At 49.6% G+C, this 16,785-nt stretch overlaps 1 protein-coding gene across 1 annotated transcript; it reads right to left on the reverse strand.

The window, feature by feature from the left end:
• Positions 1–662: 662 nt before the first annotated feature.
• LOC144949927 (four and a half LIM domains protein 2-like) lies at positions 663–13,536 on the reverse strand. The gene is made up of 6 exons (XM_078879917.1): positions 13,503–13,536; positions 5,305–5,477; positions 3,988–4,162; positions 2,791–2,960; positions 1,422–1,608; positions 663–817 (listed from the first exon to the last, which is right to left on the reverse strand). Exons 2-6 carry the CDS (start codon positions 5,461–5,463, stop codon positions 666–668), a joined length of 843 nt encoding a protein of 280 aa, XP_078736043.1. The 5' UTR covers positions 5,464–5,477; positions 13,503–13,536; the 3' UTR covers positions 663–665.
• Between the last annotated feature and the right edge of the window lie 3,249 nt (positions 13,537–16,785).

Raw genomic sequence — 16,785 nt, forward strand, 5'->3', positions numbered from 1 at the left:
CACGCGCGCGTCGCAAGCGGGGCTTGTTCTTGGGGTTTTCACAGAGGCATGCCTTATTTTATGCTCATGCAAAGAGAGAGAGAGAATATATAACGCGCCACTTTATCCCAACAACAACATCACTCCCGCCCGAAGCCCCCCCCCCCTAGTGGAGGAGACACTCTCGTACACCTAACGTTGGATCGGAAGCCGCTTTGGGGAGGGTAGTGAGTCCGTACCCCCATCCTTCTATCCCCCCCGCCTTGTCCCCCGCTTCTCATAACCCGTCTGCAGTGTTCCACGGGGTGCGTGTCCGTGTGTGTCTGTGTGTGCGTGTGTGTGTGTCTGTCTGTGTGAGTCTGTGTGTGTCTATGTGTCTGTGTGTGGCTGTGTGAGTCTGTGTGTGTGTATATTTGTGGTGACGATACCCATCGGTCATGCAGCCCCACCCTCCCCCTCCCTCTTTAGAGACCCACAGAGGCCCACACAGATTAGCACGGTTGGCTACGTACAAGAGAAGTTCAACACCGAGACCCACAGACATGGATGGTGTCGTGGGTCTTGTCACGACACGGTAGCTGGGTAGATGTTAACTACCTCGCCCGGTATACAGGAGGTCGTGGACTCGATCCGGGGGCGGTGGTGGCAATGGTGTGTGGGGGGCTAGGGGGGGGCTATTTTGGAGTTCAGAGGTCACGGCCGCAGTCGGGGCACAGGATGTCGTCGCGCTCGGTCAGGAAGCCGCGACCCACCAGCGACACGGCGCAGCGCTTGCACGTGAAGCAGTCGTCGTGCCACTGCCGCTCCTCGAACGAGATGTACTTGGCACCGCCCAGACCTGACACCGCGCGGTAGTGACACGCGCAAAGGGAGAGAGAGGTGAAGAGTCAGAGGGGGAGGATGGGTGGGTGGTTGGGGGAGAGTGTCAGGCGGCAGACATGGAGACATCCTCCTGTTTTGTTCCCTCTATCCCTCTATTTGAGGAACGAAACATGACGATGCCGGGTGTAATGACCGTGTTTTTGTACCGTTTGTTCTAACGTTCTTACTCTGTGCCCCTACTGGACATCTGCGAACAAAGAGCTTTATAACTCTTTGGATTCCTCCAATATAAACAAATATTCTGATTCTGATGAGTGGGTGCATGGGGCATGCAAGCTGGCAAATGTGAGCGCGACGGTGTTGGTGAATGGGTTGGCGGGGTGAGCGAGCGGGGCGGTGTTGGTGAGTGGGTCGGCGGGGTGAGCGAGCGGGGTGGTGTTGGTGAGTGGGTCGGCGGGGTGGTGTTGGTGAGTGGGTCGGCGGGGTGAGCGAGTGGGGTGGTGTTGGTGAGTGGTTCGGCGGGGTGAGCGAGTGCGGCGGTGTTGGTGAGCGGGTCGGCGGGGTGAGCGAGCGCGGCGGTGTTGGTGAGCGGGCAGGGCAGGGCCCTCTCGTCGCCTCACCGCTGATGGGGCTGGCGCAGGCGACGCAGCGCTTGGCGTAGAGTCCCGAGAAGCACTCGAGGCAGTAGGGGAAGTCGTCACGCGACGTGAAGCGCTGGCCCGCCAGGGCGCGCTTGCACGAGGTGCACACGAGGCACTCGCGGTGCCACGGCCCATCACGGTACGTCACGCCACCCGCCGTGATGGCCTGGGGAGGGGGGAGGGGAGGATGAAATCCATACCTTATCAGTGCCCTACCTTTTTTACAGACCAATTCAGACCTTATTGGTCACCCCGTGCCCCTTATAAATCTCAACGTTCATGCTACAAAGTCCCATCACAAGGGAGAAACACAAACAAATAGCCAAAAAAAATTGCCCGTATTTAAACGGCTGTAGGTCCTATGGAAAAAAAATTTCCCTGGACAAGAATTAGGGTAAACCGTATGGTTTGACAGGTATGAAAAACGACCCCGACAGCATCGGGAAAGGGAGCAGGGAAGAGACACCTAGGGTGATTAAGCTAAACTATTGAACTAAACTTTTTTTTACTTTACCAGGTAAGGCCCCACTCAACTGCTATGTGGTTCTTTTCCGAAGTGACCTGGCGATCACAAGTGATAGCTCAACGAAGTGGCATATCGTCATCACGTGGACATTTCTAGCAGCAGCCAAATACTCTAAATGCGTGACGTTGATTCCAAATGTGGAGGGGAAAAAACCGAAGGACCCGGAGAAGATTCCACGCGACCACGGGGAGAGATGCAAACTCCAAATATAAAGCAGGCATCAGGGCTAGGATCGAACCCATGAACCTCCTGCAAACCATTGCGAGGAGGTAGTTAACATATACCTAGCCAGATGTCCAGTATTTTACACCATTAATACGCCATTCGCATGAACCTCAAACCTTGTATACAAACCCGCCTTTCAAACTCAGTAATTTTACTGGAGAAATCCAATGAGCTATAACGTTATTTTTCACGAACAACCAGTGGTTTACATCCTTGATATCCCCCCATTAATTTACAGACCCTCGAATATGAAGTCGACTTTTCACCATTAATACGCCAATCCTATGAACCACAAATCTTGTATACAAACCCCAGATTTCGTAAATGAGAATCTGTATTTATAATGGCGAAATCCGATGAGCTATAAAGCTCTTTTACGCAGACGTCCAATAGTTTACATCGTTATAACCCCCTTCCCCCCACCCCATTCATTTACCATGACCCACAAACCCGCGAATACAAAGTCGACTTTTCAGAATTTTGAACAGGAAGTGTGAGTAGCGGCGGCCATTTTATTTTATGCCGCTCAACTACGTTGCTAAGCGACGCCCTCCCGTCCCGCCCACCCCCCCAATCTCCTCCCCCCTCCCCGCCCACCTTCTTGCAGAGAGTGCAGTGCTGAGCGAACTGCTTCTCGTAGCACGGCACGCAGTACTGATCCTTCTCGCGCGGCACAAAGCTCTTGCTGCCGATCGGCTGCTGGCATCGGGCGCACCCGAAGCACGTCTCGTGCCAGCTGCTGCCGCGGAACTCCATCTTGCGCGTGCCTACCGAGTTGGGGAGCAGTGCCGAGTTAAGCTAGTGTGGGGCCTGTAGCATTTGTTATAAAGGCGCCCTACATATAAAAAAACACTTAATATTAAAATACACATTTTTAACTTGCACAGTAAAGTAATTGTATTGTTTCATTTGTTATACAGCCAGATAATACCTTAAACACCCTGTCGTTCATAAAAGTTGAAGGCGGTAAAGTACTACAGTAATAGAGCAAGTGCAGAATTACTGAACCGGAATTAATAGCTTGAAAGCGTTTAGCGCGGGGGCCCTTGAAAGTGCGGGGCCCGTAGCATTTGTAGCTACTTTTTCCACGAGGATAATCCGGCACTGGTTGGGGGGTCGGAGGGGAGGTCGATGGAGGGGGTGGTGGTTGAGGGGTTGTGAGCAATAAAGGATTGGCGGTCGACGTTGATACTAAGATTAAAAGAAAGAGTTTATCATGGGATCTTCTTTGCCAGTATCAAAATGATTCCTTGCAAAAAGGTTTCTGTTTGGTGTTTTAACATCTTAACGCCTGTTTTACTGCCAGAAAGGGTACAACCTATTATTGCGAAAAGAGTTTAGTTGAATAGATTAGCTTAACCACCCCACATGTCTCTCCCCTGCTGCCTTCCCCCGACGCTGTAGGATCGTTGTTCATATCTGTCAACCCCATAAGGTTTAGCCCATATTCTTGTACAGAGGAAATTGAGCTTTCAGGTCCATACGGCATACAACCGTTTCAATACGGGCAAAAAAGAAAAATTTGTTTTTCTCCCCTTGTGATGGGACTTTGTAAGATGAACGTTGAGATTTATAAGGGCACGGGGTGACCAATAAGTTCTGAATTAGTCTGTAATAAGGTAGGGCACTGATAAGGGGTTAACAGGTATGCATATTCCTGAGCGGGAATTGAACTTGGGGTGCCTGGTTCGTAACACAGTGCGCTAACTGCTACACTACCGCTCCCCACACGTACACTGCACACACACGTGCACACATACACACGTACACACACACACGTACACACTCACGCACCGGGCAGCACGGGCTTGTTGCAGGCGGCGCACTTGGCCGAGTAGTGGTTGGCGTGGCACTCGGTGCAGAGGAGCTTCTCATCGCGCGCGCTGAACGCTTTGTCAGCGAGAGAGCGCTCGCAGGAGGCGCACTTGAAGCATCCCTCGTGCCAGTGGCGGTCCTTGTACGACAGGTCCTGTCCAGGGTGGGTGGGTGGTTGGGTGATGGGGGGTGGAGAGTGAGTGAGTGGTGAGGGGTGGGTGGGTGGGTGGTTGAGTGGTGGGTGGTGGTGGGTTGGGGGGTGGGTGGAGGGTGGGGGGGTGGAGGTGGGTGGTGGGTCGTGGATGGAGGGTGAGTGGTGGGGGTTGGTGGGTGAGTGAGTGGTGGGTGGGTGGGTGGTGGTGGGTTGAGTGGAGGGTTGTGGGGGGTGGGCGAGTGGTGGGGGGTAGGTGGGTGGAAGTTAGCATCTCGCCACAGCCTCACCCCGAATGGTTGTGTTCAATGGCGGAGCCAGGATTTTCAGGTAGGGGGGGCAACCCCTCCAGCAATGAAAAATGATAGAAGTTGTAAGGACTGTTTAGACGTCGCACCAGGTACTCATTTGAGGCTGAGCAGACCTAGGGGAGGAGGCCCAGAGGGCCGATTCAGATAATCGTCACTGGTGGTGGCCGTGAGCGGGAATCGAACTCGGATCGCCTGATGATTTTGCTTGTAATCACCAGCGAAACGTCACAGTACTCGAATTGTAAATGTTGTGGTACACAACCGGGATGTGCTTAAGTAGTAACGAATTGGCAAGTTTTGTTAACGTGGCAAACCTTACTAAATGACCGTGTGGCGAGTTTAACGACATATTTATATTTACATGACCTAACCCAGGCTTTCGCGACCAATGAATTACATTGGTCGCAAAAGCCTACATGCTTTCTGTAAACTATAAACAATTTTTATTTTACGAGGTAAGGCCCACTGAGCTATGTAGCTCTATTTTAGAAGTGACCTGGCCTTCCAAAATGATAGCTCAACGAAGTTGCTTATCATCATCACGTGGAAATGTATAGCAACAGCCATATTACTCTAAACGCATGACGTTGGTTCTCAATGTGGAGGGGAAACCCGGAGGTCCCGGAGAAAAATCCACGCGACGCCCGGGGAGAGAGAGACACGCAAATTCCAAATATACAGCAGCAGGCGTCAGGGTCGGGATCGAACCCACGACTTCCTGCATACCAGGCGAGGTAGTTAACATCTCCTAGCCACCACATAGCCGCCCTCAATGTGTCCCAGTTGAGCACCGCCCCCTCCCCCAAAAACACGTGGGTAGCCTTTGAATTTTACCTTCGAGTCGCAGCCAATTGGCTGCTTGCAGCTCTCGCAGGCGTGGGTGTAGAGCGTCTCGTAGCAGCGCACGCAGTACGGGTTCTCCTCGCGCAGCACGTACTTCTTGCCCAGCAGAGACTCCTTGCAGTAGTGGCAGTCGTAGCGTTCCGACGCCATCTTGATGACGTCACCTACGGTTCAAACAATGGCGTCGCACGGCGCCACGTGCGCGCAGCACGTGTCACTTAAGTCCAAGTGCAATGTGCAAAAGGCCCCGCCGGGTGTGCCCCTTTACTCAATGCGGGTCAGAAGAGGACCCTTTTGTGTTGTTGAGGCTTTTTTTCGTTGCAAGGAAGAACTCATTACTTTCTAAGAAGAAATTTCATTCCTTTAAAGCTGATGCTTTACAAACCAAACTAGGTGCTCGTTTAAGACTGAGTCGACCTCGGTTTTTTCCCCTCCACGTTTGGAATCAACGTCATGCGTTCAGAGTTATTTTGCTGCTGATGTAAATGTTCACGTGATGATGATGGTAAGCCACGTTCGTTCAGCTGCTATAATTTGTAATGACCAGGTCGTCTCTGAAAAAGAGCTACTTAGTAGCTAGATGGGCCTCATCTGGTCAAATACAAATTTGAAGTAGTTACAAAATTAGTCGAGGCCCAGGACCGGTTGAAATATTCACTACGGCTGTTTGTCGCGAGCGGCAAACAAACTCGGATTTTGGAGCGGGGCGCCGCTAACCGATGCGCCACCGCTCCCTGCGTAAAGTATGGTCTTCGAGCAGCAGTGGATTGACAAAGAGACTAATGGGCATACATTTAAAGCTGAGCTGTGATAATTCGTCACCTACATTTAGGGGGAGAGATAGGCTCTCACTTTCAGTGAATTGACCATAATATCCGAAGGGAAGGGGTAACCTTAGATTCCATACCTAGGCTACACAGACAGGTATTGAGTGTGCACGTGAATTACTATGTGGACACTGGTGTCGATTATGTTACGTATGTGCATGTGTGTGCATGCAAGTCATGGAAACGAATGATGGCATTATGAAAAATAAGAATAGGTTTTACCCTTGATGGCAATAAAACAGGAGTTGTGTTAAGACGTTCAAACACCAAATATATGAAACCTTTTTGCAAGGAATCAAGTCTGCATTAACCACACACAGGACTTGTGGTGAACATGCAACCATGGCTCTGATAACATATGCATTGTCTTCGAAACAAATTGGCCTACACGAGATATAAGCCAACTGATTGGCCTACATCAGTTTCGAGGCCAATGCATATATCATCAAAGTATGTTCACCACAATTACTTTGTATGGTTAATGCAGTACTATATTCACGTGAAATATATCTATTTGTTGTTTTAACAATTTAACACCCGTTTTATTGCCAAAAAGGGTAAACCCTGTTCTTATTTTTCATACTTTGATACTGGCAAAAGGGTCCCATGAATGATGACATATTAGTAAATCAGAGCTGCAACACCCGACTAGTCACGAAAAATTACGGAAAAAGAGTTTTACGGCCGATGAAACGTCACTGATAGTGTTTATCAAACCAAATCCATTGTCTTAGGATCTTTTGGAGTGGAGGTTGGGGGTTATTTTTAGGTGCGTTTGACTGATCCTCAATTTTAAAAAATGACGTAATGTATATTTCGCACCGTACGTAACCAACCGTGCTTATCGGTAACCTACAACAAATAGAGCACGAGTTTAGTTATTGAAAGTTTTGCCGCGACTCATAGCGTGATTTTAAACGGGGCCAAATCTCCCCCCCGCCCCGCCTTATAGAATGTGTTAATTCTAGATTACAAACAACAAACAAACAACAGAAAAAACTCGTGCGGTTATTTATCAAGGCAACGTCAAACGACACGTAGACGAGGCGGGAACGAGGAGAGAGGTGGGGGGGGGTCATTGCAGCTCTCACATAAACGTGCATCTACAAAAGGGGCAGCCAAAACGTTTGGATAATGAATCAGATGTGCGCATCATTTAGAGCAGTGGTTCTTCTTCTGATCCTAGGATGCGAGACATGGCCAGATCTTTTTTTAAAGGTAAATCATCAAAACACAAATTAAGAGCGGGCCACGTAAGTACAACTTAGTTGCATAGTACCCTATATGCATTAACATTACACTTTGTTTTTACGATTGAGAACCATAGGGGTGCAAGGCTGCAGTCCTGGTTAAGAACCACTGCTTTAAAGTATGATCGGGTTAAGAGGTGCCACGGTGGCTAGGAGATAACTACCTCGCCTGGTATACAGGTGGTCGTGGGTTCGATCCCGACCCTGACGCCTGCTGTCAGGTCACTTCTGAAAAATAAGTTCATACCTCAGTGGGCTTTGCCTGGTAGGATGGGGATGGTTTCGTTGAATTTGTTTCTGTTTGGGTGATTTGTTTACCATTCTTGTACTTTGCACTGTTATCATGTGTTTGTACTGTTTGCTGTTGGAACGTTCAAACCCCGTGTCCCTACTGGACATCTGTGAAAAAGAGCTGTATAGCTCATCGGATTCCTCCACTATTAATAAAGATTCTGATTCTGTATATTTGGAGTTTGCTTGTTCTCCCCGTGGTCGCGTGGATTTGTATTCAGGTCCTCCGGTTATTCCCCTCCACATTTAGAATCAACCTCACGCGTTTAGAGTATTTGGCTGCTGCTTTAAATTTCCACGTGATTATGATGATGATATGCCGCTTCGTTGGGCTATCATTTGCCAGGTCGCTTCTAAAAACAAGATACATAGCAGCTCAGTAGTGGGCCTTGTACCCACCTGGTAAAATAAAAAAAAATCGTTTAGTTTGAGTTTAGTTTCAGTTCGTCTGAGATGGATACCACTAACTCTAACCAACTTGACCTGACCATCTAATTAGACTTTCGCTCGTTCTCAGATGGGCACCACCACTTGTAACCTTCTTCTCTCCTTATCTCCTCACGTCTTATCGGAGACATTAGTGCAGCCATTACAGAGATCCGTTTCGTTTTAACCACTACCCAATCAATCTTGATTTGAAGCTTTCGTAACTGCAGGAATCCATACTCTTTGCTCATCAGGTGGGACGGACGCTTGTGTCGCCTCCGAAACGTCGTGATTTATTTTATTTTATACCTACGTGACTTTACCGAAAGAACCAAAGAGTATACTACCCAATCCTACTTGTTTAGCACCTTCTGAACCAGGTGAGAAACCCATGGAGACCAATCGCCTCTTTTATATATTTAAACACACACAATAGGGGGGGGGGGGTAATTAGTTTCATGTCAAATGTTTTGACTGCCCGGTGTATCTACGTGTTGTCGTATATGAATGTTAAGGTGTGAACCGTTAAAGCGTTTGATAGGCACACACAGTAACGGAAGTCCGATCCATCCGCCGCCATCTTGATGACGTCACGCCGCCCCCTATAGAAACACAGGGTTAAGTGTTTCTGCATTTGTATAACTTTTTTTCGTAACTTACGCTCATCAACTGCTGTATATCTCGACTTCTGTTACGAGTGCCGATGTCATACCTGTCAGCCCCTTATCAGTGCCTTATTACAGACCAATTCAGACCTCATTGGTCACCCCGTGCCCCTCACAAATCTCAACGTTCATCCTACAAAGTCCCATCGCAAGGGAGAAACACAAAACAAATCTACTAAATTTCCCTGTACAAGAATACAGGTAAACCGTATGGGTTGACAGGTATGCGATGTTAACCACCGCTGTGGCCGCGGCTACTCGGCTCGCGTTTCATTGACAACGTTTGTTTGGTGATCTCGCTGCCTGAACCGCACAATCGAAGCAAAAGAAGACTCAACTCGACACATTCGTCAAAAGCCGCGCGCTCGTGCGTGCACGCGTGGTCTTAAAATAGGAGGAGGAAATATAAATATATAAAACAGGCGACGTTCCGGGGTAGTGGCCCTTTCGCATGACATGTTGGCAGCGACGTTCGCAGCAGGTGTGCCATGAAGAAGGCCCATTCGCCGGGAACGTCGCCCCACGGTGCCCATTTATCGGCGGACTCGTTGAGTTTTCTTTTTCTTTAGGGAGGGGAGAGGTGGTGGTGGTGGTGGTATTGAGAGTGGTTCACGTGGACTCGTAAAATAAATTCAAGTGGCTCGTTGTAACAGGGCGACGTGAATCAATGTCTCCCGTTGAACGTGAATAACGAATGACAACGTCTCTGAAGGTTGTTAGGGGGGGGGGGTTGTTGTTGATGTTGTTCTTAGTGGGATCTTAGTGGTCAACTCTGAGGCATCTGCCAGTCCAGTGGTGGTTTTTATTTAATTTAACATTCAAAGCTCTTGGTTGGGGTGACCAAGTGACAGAGCGGAGAGTGGAGCGGCGATTGAGAATGTTTCGAGAAAGGTTGTTGAAGTCAAAACGTAGTAGGGCTTTGCCGACCAATGGTGTCTATAATAGAGGTTTTAGTTTTTTGGGGGGGCTTAGATCGCGTAAATATAAACGTGTCGTTAGACCCGCAGCCACCCGATGCAGCCGAATTCGTAAGGTTTGTCACAGTTCTGTCTATGGCCTGATGATGCTGCTTGTTGTTGTTGTAATTACCAGTGAAACGTCATGGTACTGGAATTGTAAACGTTGTAATGGGTTTACTCTCCAACACACAACCGGTTAATGCTGAACTAGTAACTAATTGGCCACGTTTTGTTTACGTGACAAATCTTTGCTGTGTCGGGTGGTGATGGCGCGTTTAATGCAACGTTTGTATTTATACGATGTAACCCAAAAAACTCTCTATTACTTGATTATTGCTCTGGTGGCGCTGGTACTAATGAAGATGCTGATGATGATGCTGCTGATGTATGTTTGTCGACCTCCTTTCGCACCGTACGTAGCCAACTGTGCTAATTAGAGGTGCGGGTGGAAAGACAACACTCCCTGGGGGTGCGAGATGTCCTTTCTGGAGGTACGAGACATGGCCAGATTTGTTTTTAGAAGGTAAATAATCAAAACACAAATTAAGCATGGGGCACGTAAGTAACAACTTTATTTGTTTCATCAAACCCTCTACGTATTTATTAACATTATAATTTGTTTTAACCATTGAGAAGCAAAGGGGTGCAAGGCTGCAGTAAAGGTTAAGAACCGCTGGCCTAGAATGATGACTTAAAAGCGGACAGCTCCGAGTGGCTTCCTAATATCGGAAGGGGAAGAGCGTTCCAGACGGCCGCCGAAGCAGCGAATCCGAAAACGCCACGCAATGATGCGGAGGCCGACCGTCTTCCGATGGCTTGGGCCAAAAAGCCACTGCTGCTGCTATGAGGATATTAAGGGTACATCCCTCGAGATTCGTAAAATATTTCTAAATCTGGAGAGCACACGTTCTTTTTTCCTCGTCATTTACCCTCCCCGTGGGGCTACGCGAGATGACCCATTGGCCACCCCGCGTGGTGTCGATAACGAAGCGGGATTATCGGTTGATTACTCTCGAGACGCTGCGGTTACGGGAGTCGGAGGTGAAGGTTAGGGTCAGGGTCGTGTTGACCTGTCCAGCGGCTAAAGGCGATGGCCGTCGCAACGACACGTGGCACGCACGCGACACGCAGAAGGCTATGCGCACGTGGGCAATACGTGCATCCGTAACACGTGTGTGTGTAAATTTCGATTTAAAGCTTTCGTGACTGCAGGGATTCATCTTCTTGGTTCTTTCGGTAAAGTCACGTAGAAGGGAAGTAATAAAATAATAAAAATAAAACATAATAAAATCATTCTCACGACGTTTCGGCCACAACGCAAGCAGCCGTCCGCAGGTGAAGACCAGGTCTGTCGGGGAGACAGCGTCAGACGCTTTTTTTATTATTTTATTACTTCTCTTCTACGTGACTTTACCGAAAGAACCAAGAAGACGTGTGTGTGTGTTGTATATGCTGTATGTGTGTGTGTGCTTCTGTGCATGTGTGCTCACTAACAGCACTTGCTGTAGCAATTAGCGCTACGCTGCGCTATGAACATGGCGACCCAAGTTCGATTCCCGCTCACAGCCACCAACACCAGTGACGATTATTTGAACTGGTCCTGGGTCTCCCCTAGGTCGACTCAGCCTCGAATGAATACCTGGTGCGGTGTGTAAACATCGCCACTGGGGAGACAAAGGCGGTCGGGCGTGGTGCTGGCCACCCACCCCCTCGTGTGCCGTTCCGGCCTTCATAGGTGCTGCTCGCTAACAGAACTTGTCCCCAAAAGTCTGTTAAGGCTATACGGGGGATCTTTGTCTTGTGTGTGTTGTGTATGTGTGTGTTGTGTATGTGCAAATGCACAGCATCCATTTAGCGCAGGGGTCGGCAAACCTGCGGATCCTGAGCCACATGAGGTGGCTCTGTAAGGACTGCAGTGCGGCTCTTGAAATATGGGAGGGGGGGGGGAGTCCAGTTCTTTCATGGAAGTCCAGTTTACCATGGGAGTCCAGTTTTTCCATTGAATTCCAGTTTACCATGGGAATCCAGTTTTTCCATGGAATTCCAGTTTACCATGGGAATCCAGTTTTTCCATGGAAGTCCAGTTTACCATGGGAGTCCAGTTTTTCCATGGAAGTCCAGTTTACCATGGAAGTCCAGTTTACCATGGGAATCCAGTTTTTCCATGGAAGTCCAGTTTACCATGGGAGTTAAGTTTTACCATGTGAGTCCAGTTTACCATGGGAATCCAGTTTTTCCATGGAAGTCCAGTTTATCATGGGAGTCCAGTTTTTCCATGGGAGTTAAGTTTTTCCATGGAAGTCCAGTTTATCATGGGAATCCAGTTTTTCCATGGAAGTCCAGTTTTTCCATGGAAGTCCAGTTTATCATGGGAGTTAAGTTTTACCATGGGAGTCCAGTTTTACCATGGGAGTCCAATTTTCAATGGGAGTCCAGTTTACCATGGGAATCCAGTTTTACCATGGGAGTCCAATTTTCAATGGGAGTCCAGTTCACCATGGGAATGGCTTCGTGACCGTTATTTATTGAGGGGCCACCGCCGTCCCCTCGCATTTACCACCACGGTGCATTGACCGCTCTTTAAATATTCGGGGGGGGGGGGGGTTTGGTTATTTAATTTTCCGACCCCCGATAGAATGCTCACTGATATTTGTACGCACACACACAGCCAGCAAGCAGTGTACATGCATATTGCGAGCAGGATACACACACACACAAGCATATACTCACGATGTCGTTTAAAACACGTGGATTCTATAGACAAATATCCCCCCGTATAGCCTTTAAACAGACTGTAGGGGCAAGTGCTGTTAGCGAGTAGCAGCACCTATGAAGGCCGGCACGGCACATGAGGGGGTGGGTGGCCAACACCACGCCCGGCCGCCTTTGTATCCTCAGTGCCGCACCAAGTACTCATTTTGAGGCTGGATCGACCTAGGGGAGGCCCAGGGCCGGTTCAAATAATCGTCACCGATGTTGGCTGTGACTGGGAATCTAACTCAGGTCGCAGGGTTCGTAGCGCAGTGCGCTGACCGCTACACTACCGCTCCCCACTACTCAAATATACACACAGATAAACACAACCACATATGTACACATATACACACACACACATGCACATGAACACATGCACATATGTTCGTGTGTGCCATATATAAAAAGACAAAGATCCCCCCTACAGCCTGAACAGGCTGTAGGGACAAGTGCTGTTAGCAAACACCTCTGAAGGCCGGCACGGCACGGCACATGTGGGTAAAACAACGCCCGGACGCCTTTGTCTCCCTAGTGGCGATGTTTACACACCGTACCATGTACTTATTTGAGGCTGAGTCGACCTAGGGGAGGCCTAGGACCGGTTCAGATAATCGCCACCGGTGTTGGCCGTGAGCGGGAATCGAACCTGGGTCGCCAAGTTCGTAGCGCAGCGTAGTGCTAACCGCTACACTACATAGCACACACACACACATAAAGACACACGCATATACACACGTACATACGTGTATACATAGTAATGCATATACACACCCGTACACTATACACACACACACACATATAAGTAAACACACACACAGGTACACGCACGCATATGCACACGTGCAGATACATGCACACACATTCAAAACGCATTCATACGTACAAAATTCCGCCCACGTGAGCCATATATTTCCTACGAATAGGCGCATGCGCACAAGCACGCGTGCAACCAGCACGTGGTCGCCGCGTGCAACGAGCACGTGGTCGCGAGTCGCCGTGACGCGTGTGTTTTTTTACCTGTGACGTCACGCGCTTTCACACCGCGGCTCCGTCTCGCTGTGTCTCGCGCGGGCCCCTTCCCGAGCGCCCTTTTATCCTCTCCCTCCTCCCCCGCGTCACCTCCCTGCCCGCCTCTCGCCTCGCCCCTAAGAGACGGAGCTGAGATATGGAGAGCCTGGGAGGGAGGGAGGGGAGGGAGGGGGGGAGGGAGGGGAGGGAGGGGACGGAGGGGAGGAGGGAGGGAGGGAGTGTAGGGGAGGGAGGGGAGGGGAGGCAGGTCAGGCAGGTGCCTTCGCCGCTATGGTGCTGGTAGCGCAGCAGCAGGGGATCTGGTGATGGGTTTTTGAGGGTGATTTGTGTTTCTTGTTGGTGTCTATGAACACAGTAACACACAATGGGACTAATGTTACACGGGAAACCCGCGTTATATATTTGATTAAAAAAGGGAGCGCATAAGCAAACAAAAAAAATACAAGCAAAAAAACGACATGATGAACGAAGTAAAGTGCCGAAAACGTCTGATCGTTAAAAAAGGAGGGAGGGAGGTGGGGAGGGAAGGAGGGAGGGGAGGGGGGGAGGTGGATATGTGGGGAGGGAGGGGGGTGGTTGTGCACTACCGAGGGGACGTGCGAGTGATGAAAAGGAAAGAGCGATGGAGTTTTCACGGCAGAGTGGCGGTGACGGTGGCATGAATCAGCGTGGTGGTGGCTTTTGGCTGGCCATCGAACGCTACACAACGCATTGCACGCTACGCAATGCATCGCACGCTACACAATGCATTGCACGCTACACAATGCATTACACGCTACACAATGCATCGCACGCTACACAATGCATTGCACGCTACACAATGCATTGCACGCTACACAATGCATTGCACCCAACACAACGCATTGCACGCTTCACAACGCATTGAACGCTACACAATGCATTACGCGTTACACAATGCATCCTACGCTACAATGCATTGTATACTACATAATTAATTGTATACTACACAATCCATTGTGTAGTGTATAGTGTAGTGTATAGTGTAGTGTATATTGTAGAAAGTAGTGTATATTGTAGCGTGTAGTGTATAGTGTAGCGTGTAATGTATAGTGTAGTGTATAGTGTAGTGTATATTGTAGAAAGTAGTCTATAGTGTAGCGTGTAGTGTATAGTGTAGTGTATAGTGTAGTGTATATTGTAGAAAGTAGTGTATAGTGTAGCGTGTAGTGTATAGTGTAGTGTATATTGTAGTGTACAGTGTAGTGTATGTGCGTTGAACTTTTTTCGCACCGCAGCCTCGCCAACCACAGTTATGGGAGGCTCGTTGGGGGATCGGAACCATTCGATCGAGGCCGTGTGTGCGTGCGCCCGTGCGTGCGTGGTGGGATGGCGAAGCTAAAATTACTCGCGTCGGCTGTGGGAGCGTTGGTAACAGACCGGAGATAAGTAACGAATGTAAAAATAAGTGGATTACGGAGGTATGCACGTATGCGTGCGTGGACGCGCCTCGAGGAAGTCTTGACTTCTTCCCGCATCCTTAATCCTCCGACACGAGTGTCAACACTTGCCCATCACACATGCAGAGAGAGAGATGTGTGCGTTTGTGTGTGCATTCATAGTGGGGAGCGGTGGTGCAGCGGTTAGCGCTACGCTGCGCTACGAACCTGGCGACCCAGGTTCGATTGCCGCTCATGGTCAAAATCAGTGACGATTATCTGAACCGGTCCTGGGCCTCCCCTAGGTGGACTCAGCCTGAAATGAGTACCTGGTGCGGTGTGTAGTTATAATCGCCACTGGGGGAGACAAAGGCGGCCGGACCGTAGTGTTGACCACCCCCTCGTGTGCCGTGCCGACCTTCATAGGTGCTCGCTAACAGCACTTGACCCAACCAGTCTGTTCAGGCTATACGGGGAGGTGTCTTTGTGTGGGGTAGCGTTCGGGGGGGGGGGGGTAGAGAGAGAAAGTGAGTACCCATCATCACCAGGGCCTATCCCTCCACCGCCGCTTGTCCGTCGTCGGAACCCCGGGGCCTAATTGAGGAAATGTATCCACGTTGAGCTCCGATGGGTGGCGGCCGGGTCGTGGTACTGGCCACCCACCCCCTCGTGCGCCATAGCGCCGGCCTTCATAGACGCTGCTACTCGCTAACAGCACTTGTCCCAACAGTCTGTGAAGGCTACACGGGGGATCTTTGCACGAATTGTAATCCGGGGGGTGAAGTGGTTTCATTGGACGGAATCCACGATCCCACTCGGATTTTTGCACACAGGGTTGGTGTACGGTGCTTTTTCTGCAATATTTTGCTGTCTTTTCTTGGATTTTCTTTTTGCACATAGTCACTTTGAGATGTTTTCTTGTTCATGTTTTTGTTTTTTTGTTTGTTGCGGTTGCACCCGATTCAAGAGCCGAATGGCCACACAGGGCTATACCTAATCAATGAAACTTGAAAATGAAAACGATGACATCAATGGGCCGTTCCATGGCGACAGCGAGTGCGCTTTCCACAAGGGCTCACTAGAGGGCAGATTCCGGAAGTCACGGAGGTCGGCTCAGGACACGACAGTCTGGGCGAACCCGCGAGAGAGCACGTGACCGCACGAGGGGGCACCATGGGGCCCCCCGAAAGGGGGTGAGCGGGGCCACGTGATTTGGGCCCAGACTCTTCGCGAAGGATCGAGAAGGGGGGCGTGACCAGGAGCGGAGCCAGGCCACGTGACGGGAGATGGAAGTGAACAGGGCTGTTCAACCCTCACAATCGCTGCTCGATGCGACAACCTCCCCCCCCCTCTCGGGTCAATATAAAGTCTGATTCTCTCACCTGAAGACGGTCGCTTGTTATTGCGATTGAAACATCGTGATCTATTATTATGATTTGAAGCTTTCGTGACTGAAGGAATCCATACTTTTTGGTTCTTTCGGTAAAGTCATGTAGAGTATAAAATGAAATGAATCACGACGTTTCGGGCGCAACACAAGTGCCCCTTCCCACCGGAAGATGGACGCTTGTGTTGCGCCCGAAACGTCGTGATTTTTTTAATTTTATTACTTTTTCTACCCACGTGACATTACCGAAAGAAGCAGAGAGTATGGATTCCTGCAGTCACGAAAGCTTCAAATCAAGAAGGGATTCATATTCATTGGGTCTTTCTGTAAAGTCACGTAGACAGAACAATTATACACGTATATAATAGCCCAGATATGTCCTTCTGTGACTGTGATTAACGCCCCCGGATTGGTTGAAGTACGTCACGTGACCGCGAGCTAGCAACAAACCAGAGGTGCGCCCCTCCCAAACATGTACGCCCCCAGA

The sequence above is a fragment of the Lampetra fluviatilis genome, chromosome 55 (genome assembly GCF_964198595.1).
Source record: "Lampetra fluviatilis chromosome 55, kcLamFluv1.1, whole genome shotgun sequence".
Taxonomy (NCBI): domain Eukaryota; kingdom Metazoa; phylum Chordata; class Hyperoartia; order Petromyzontiformes; family Petromyzontidae; genus Lampetra; species Lampetra fluviatilis.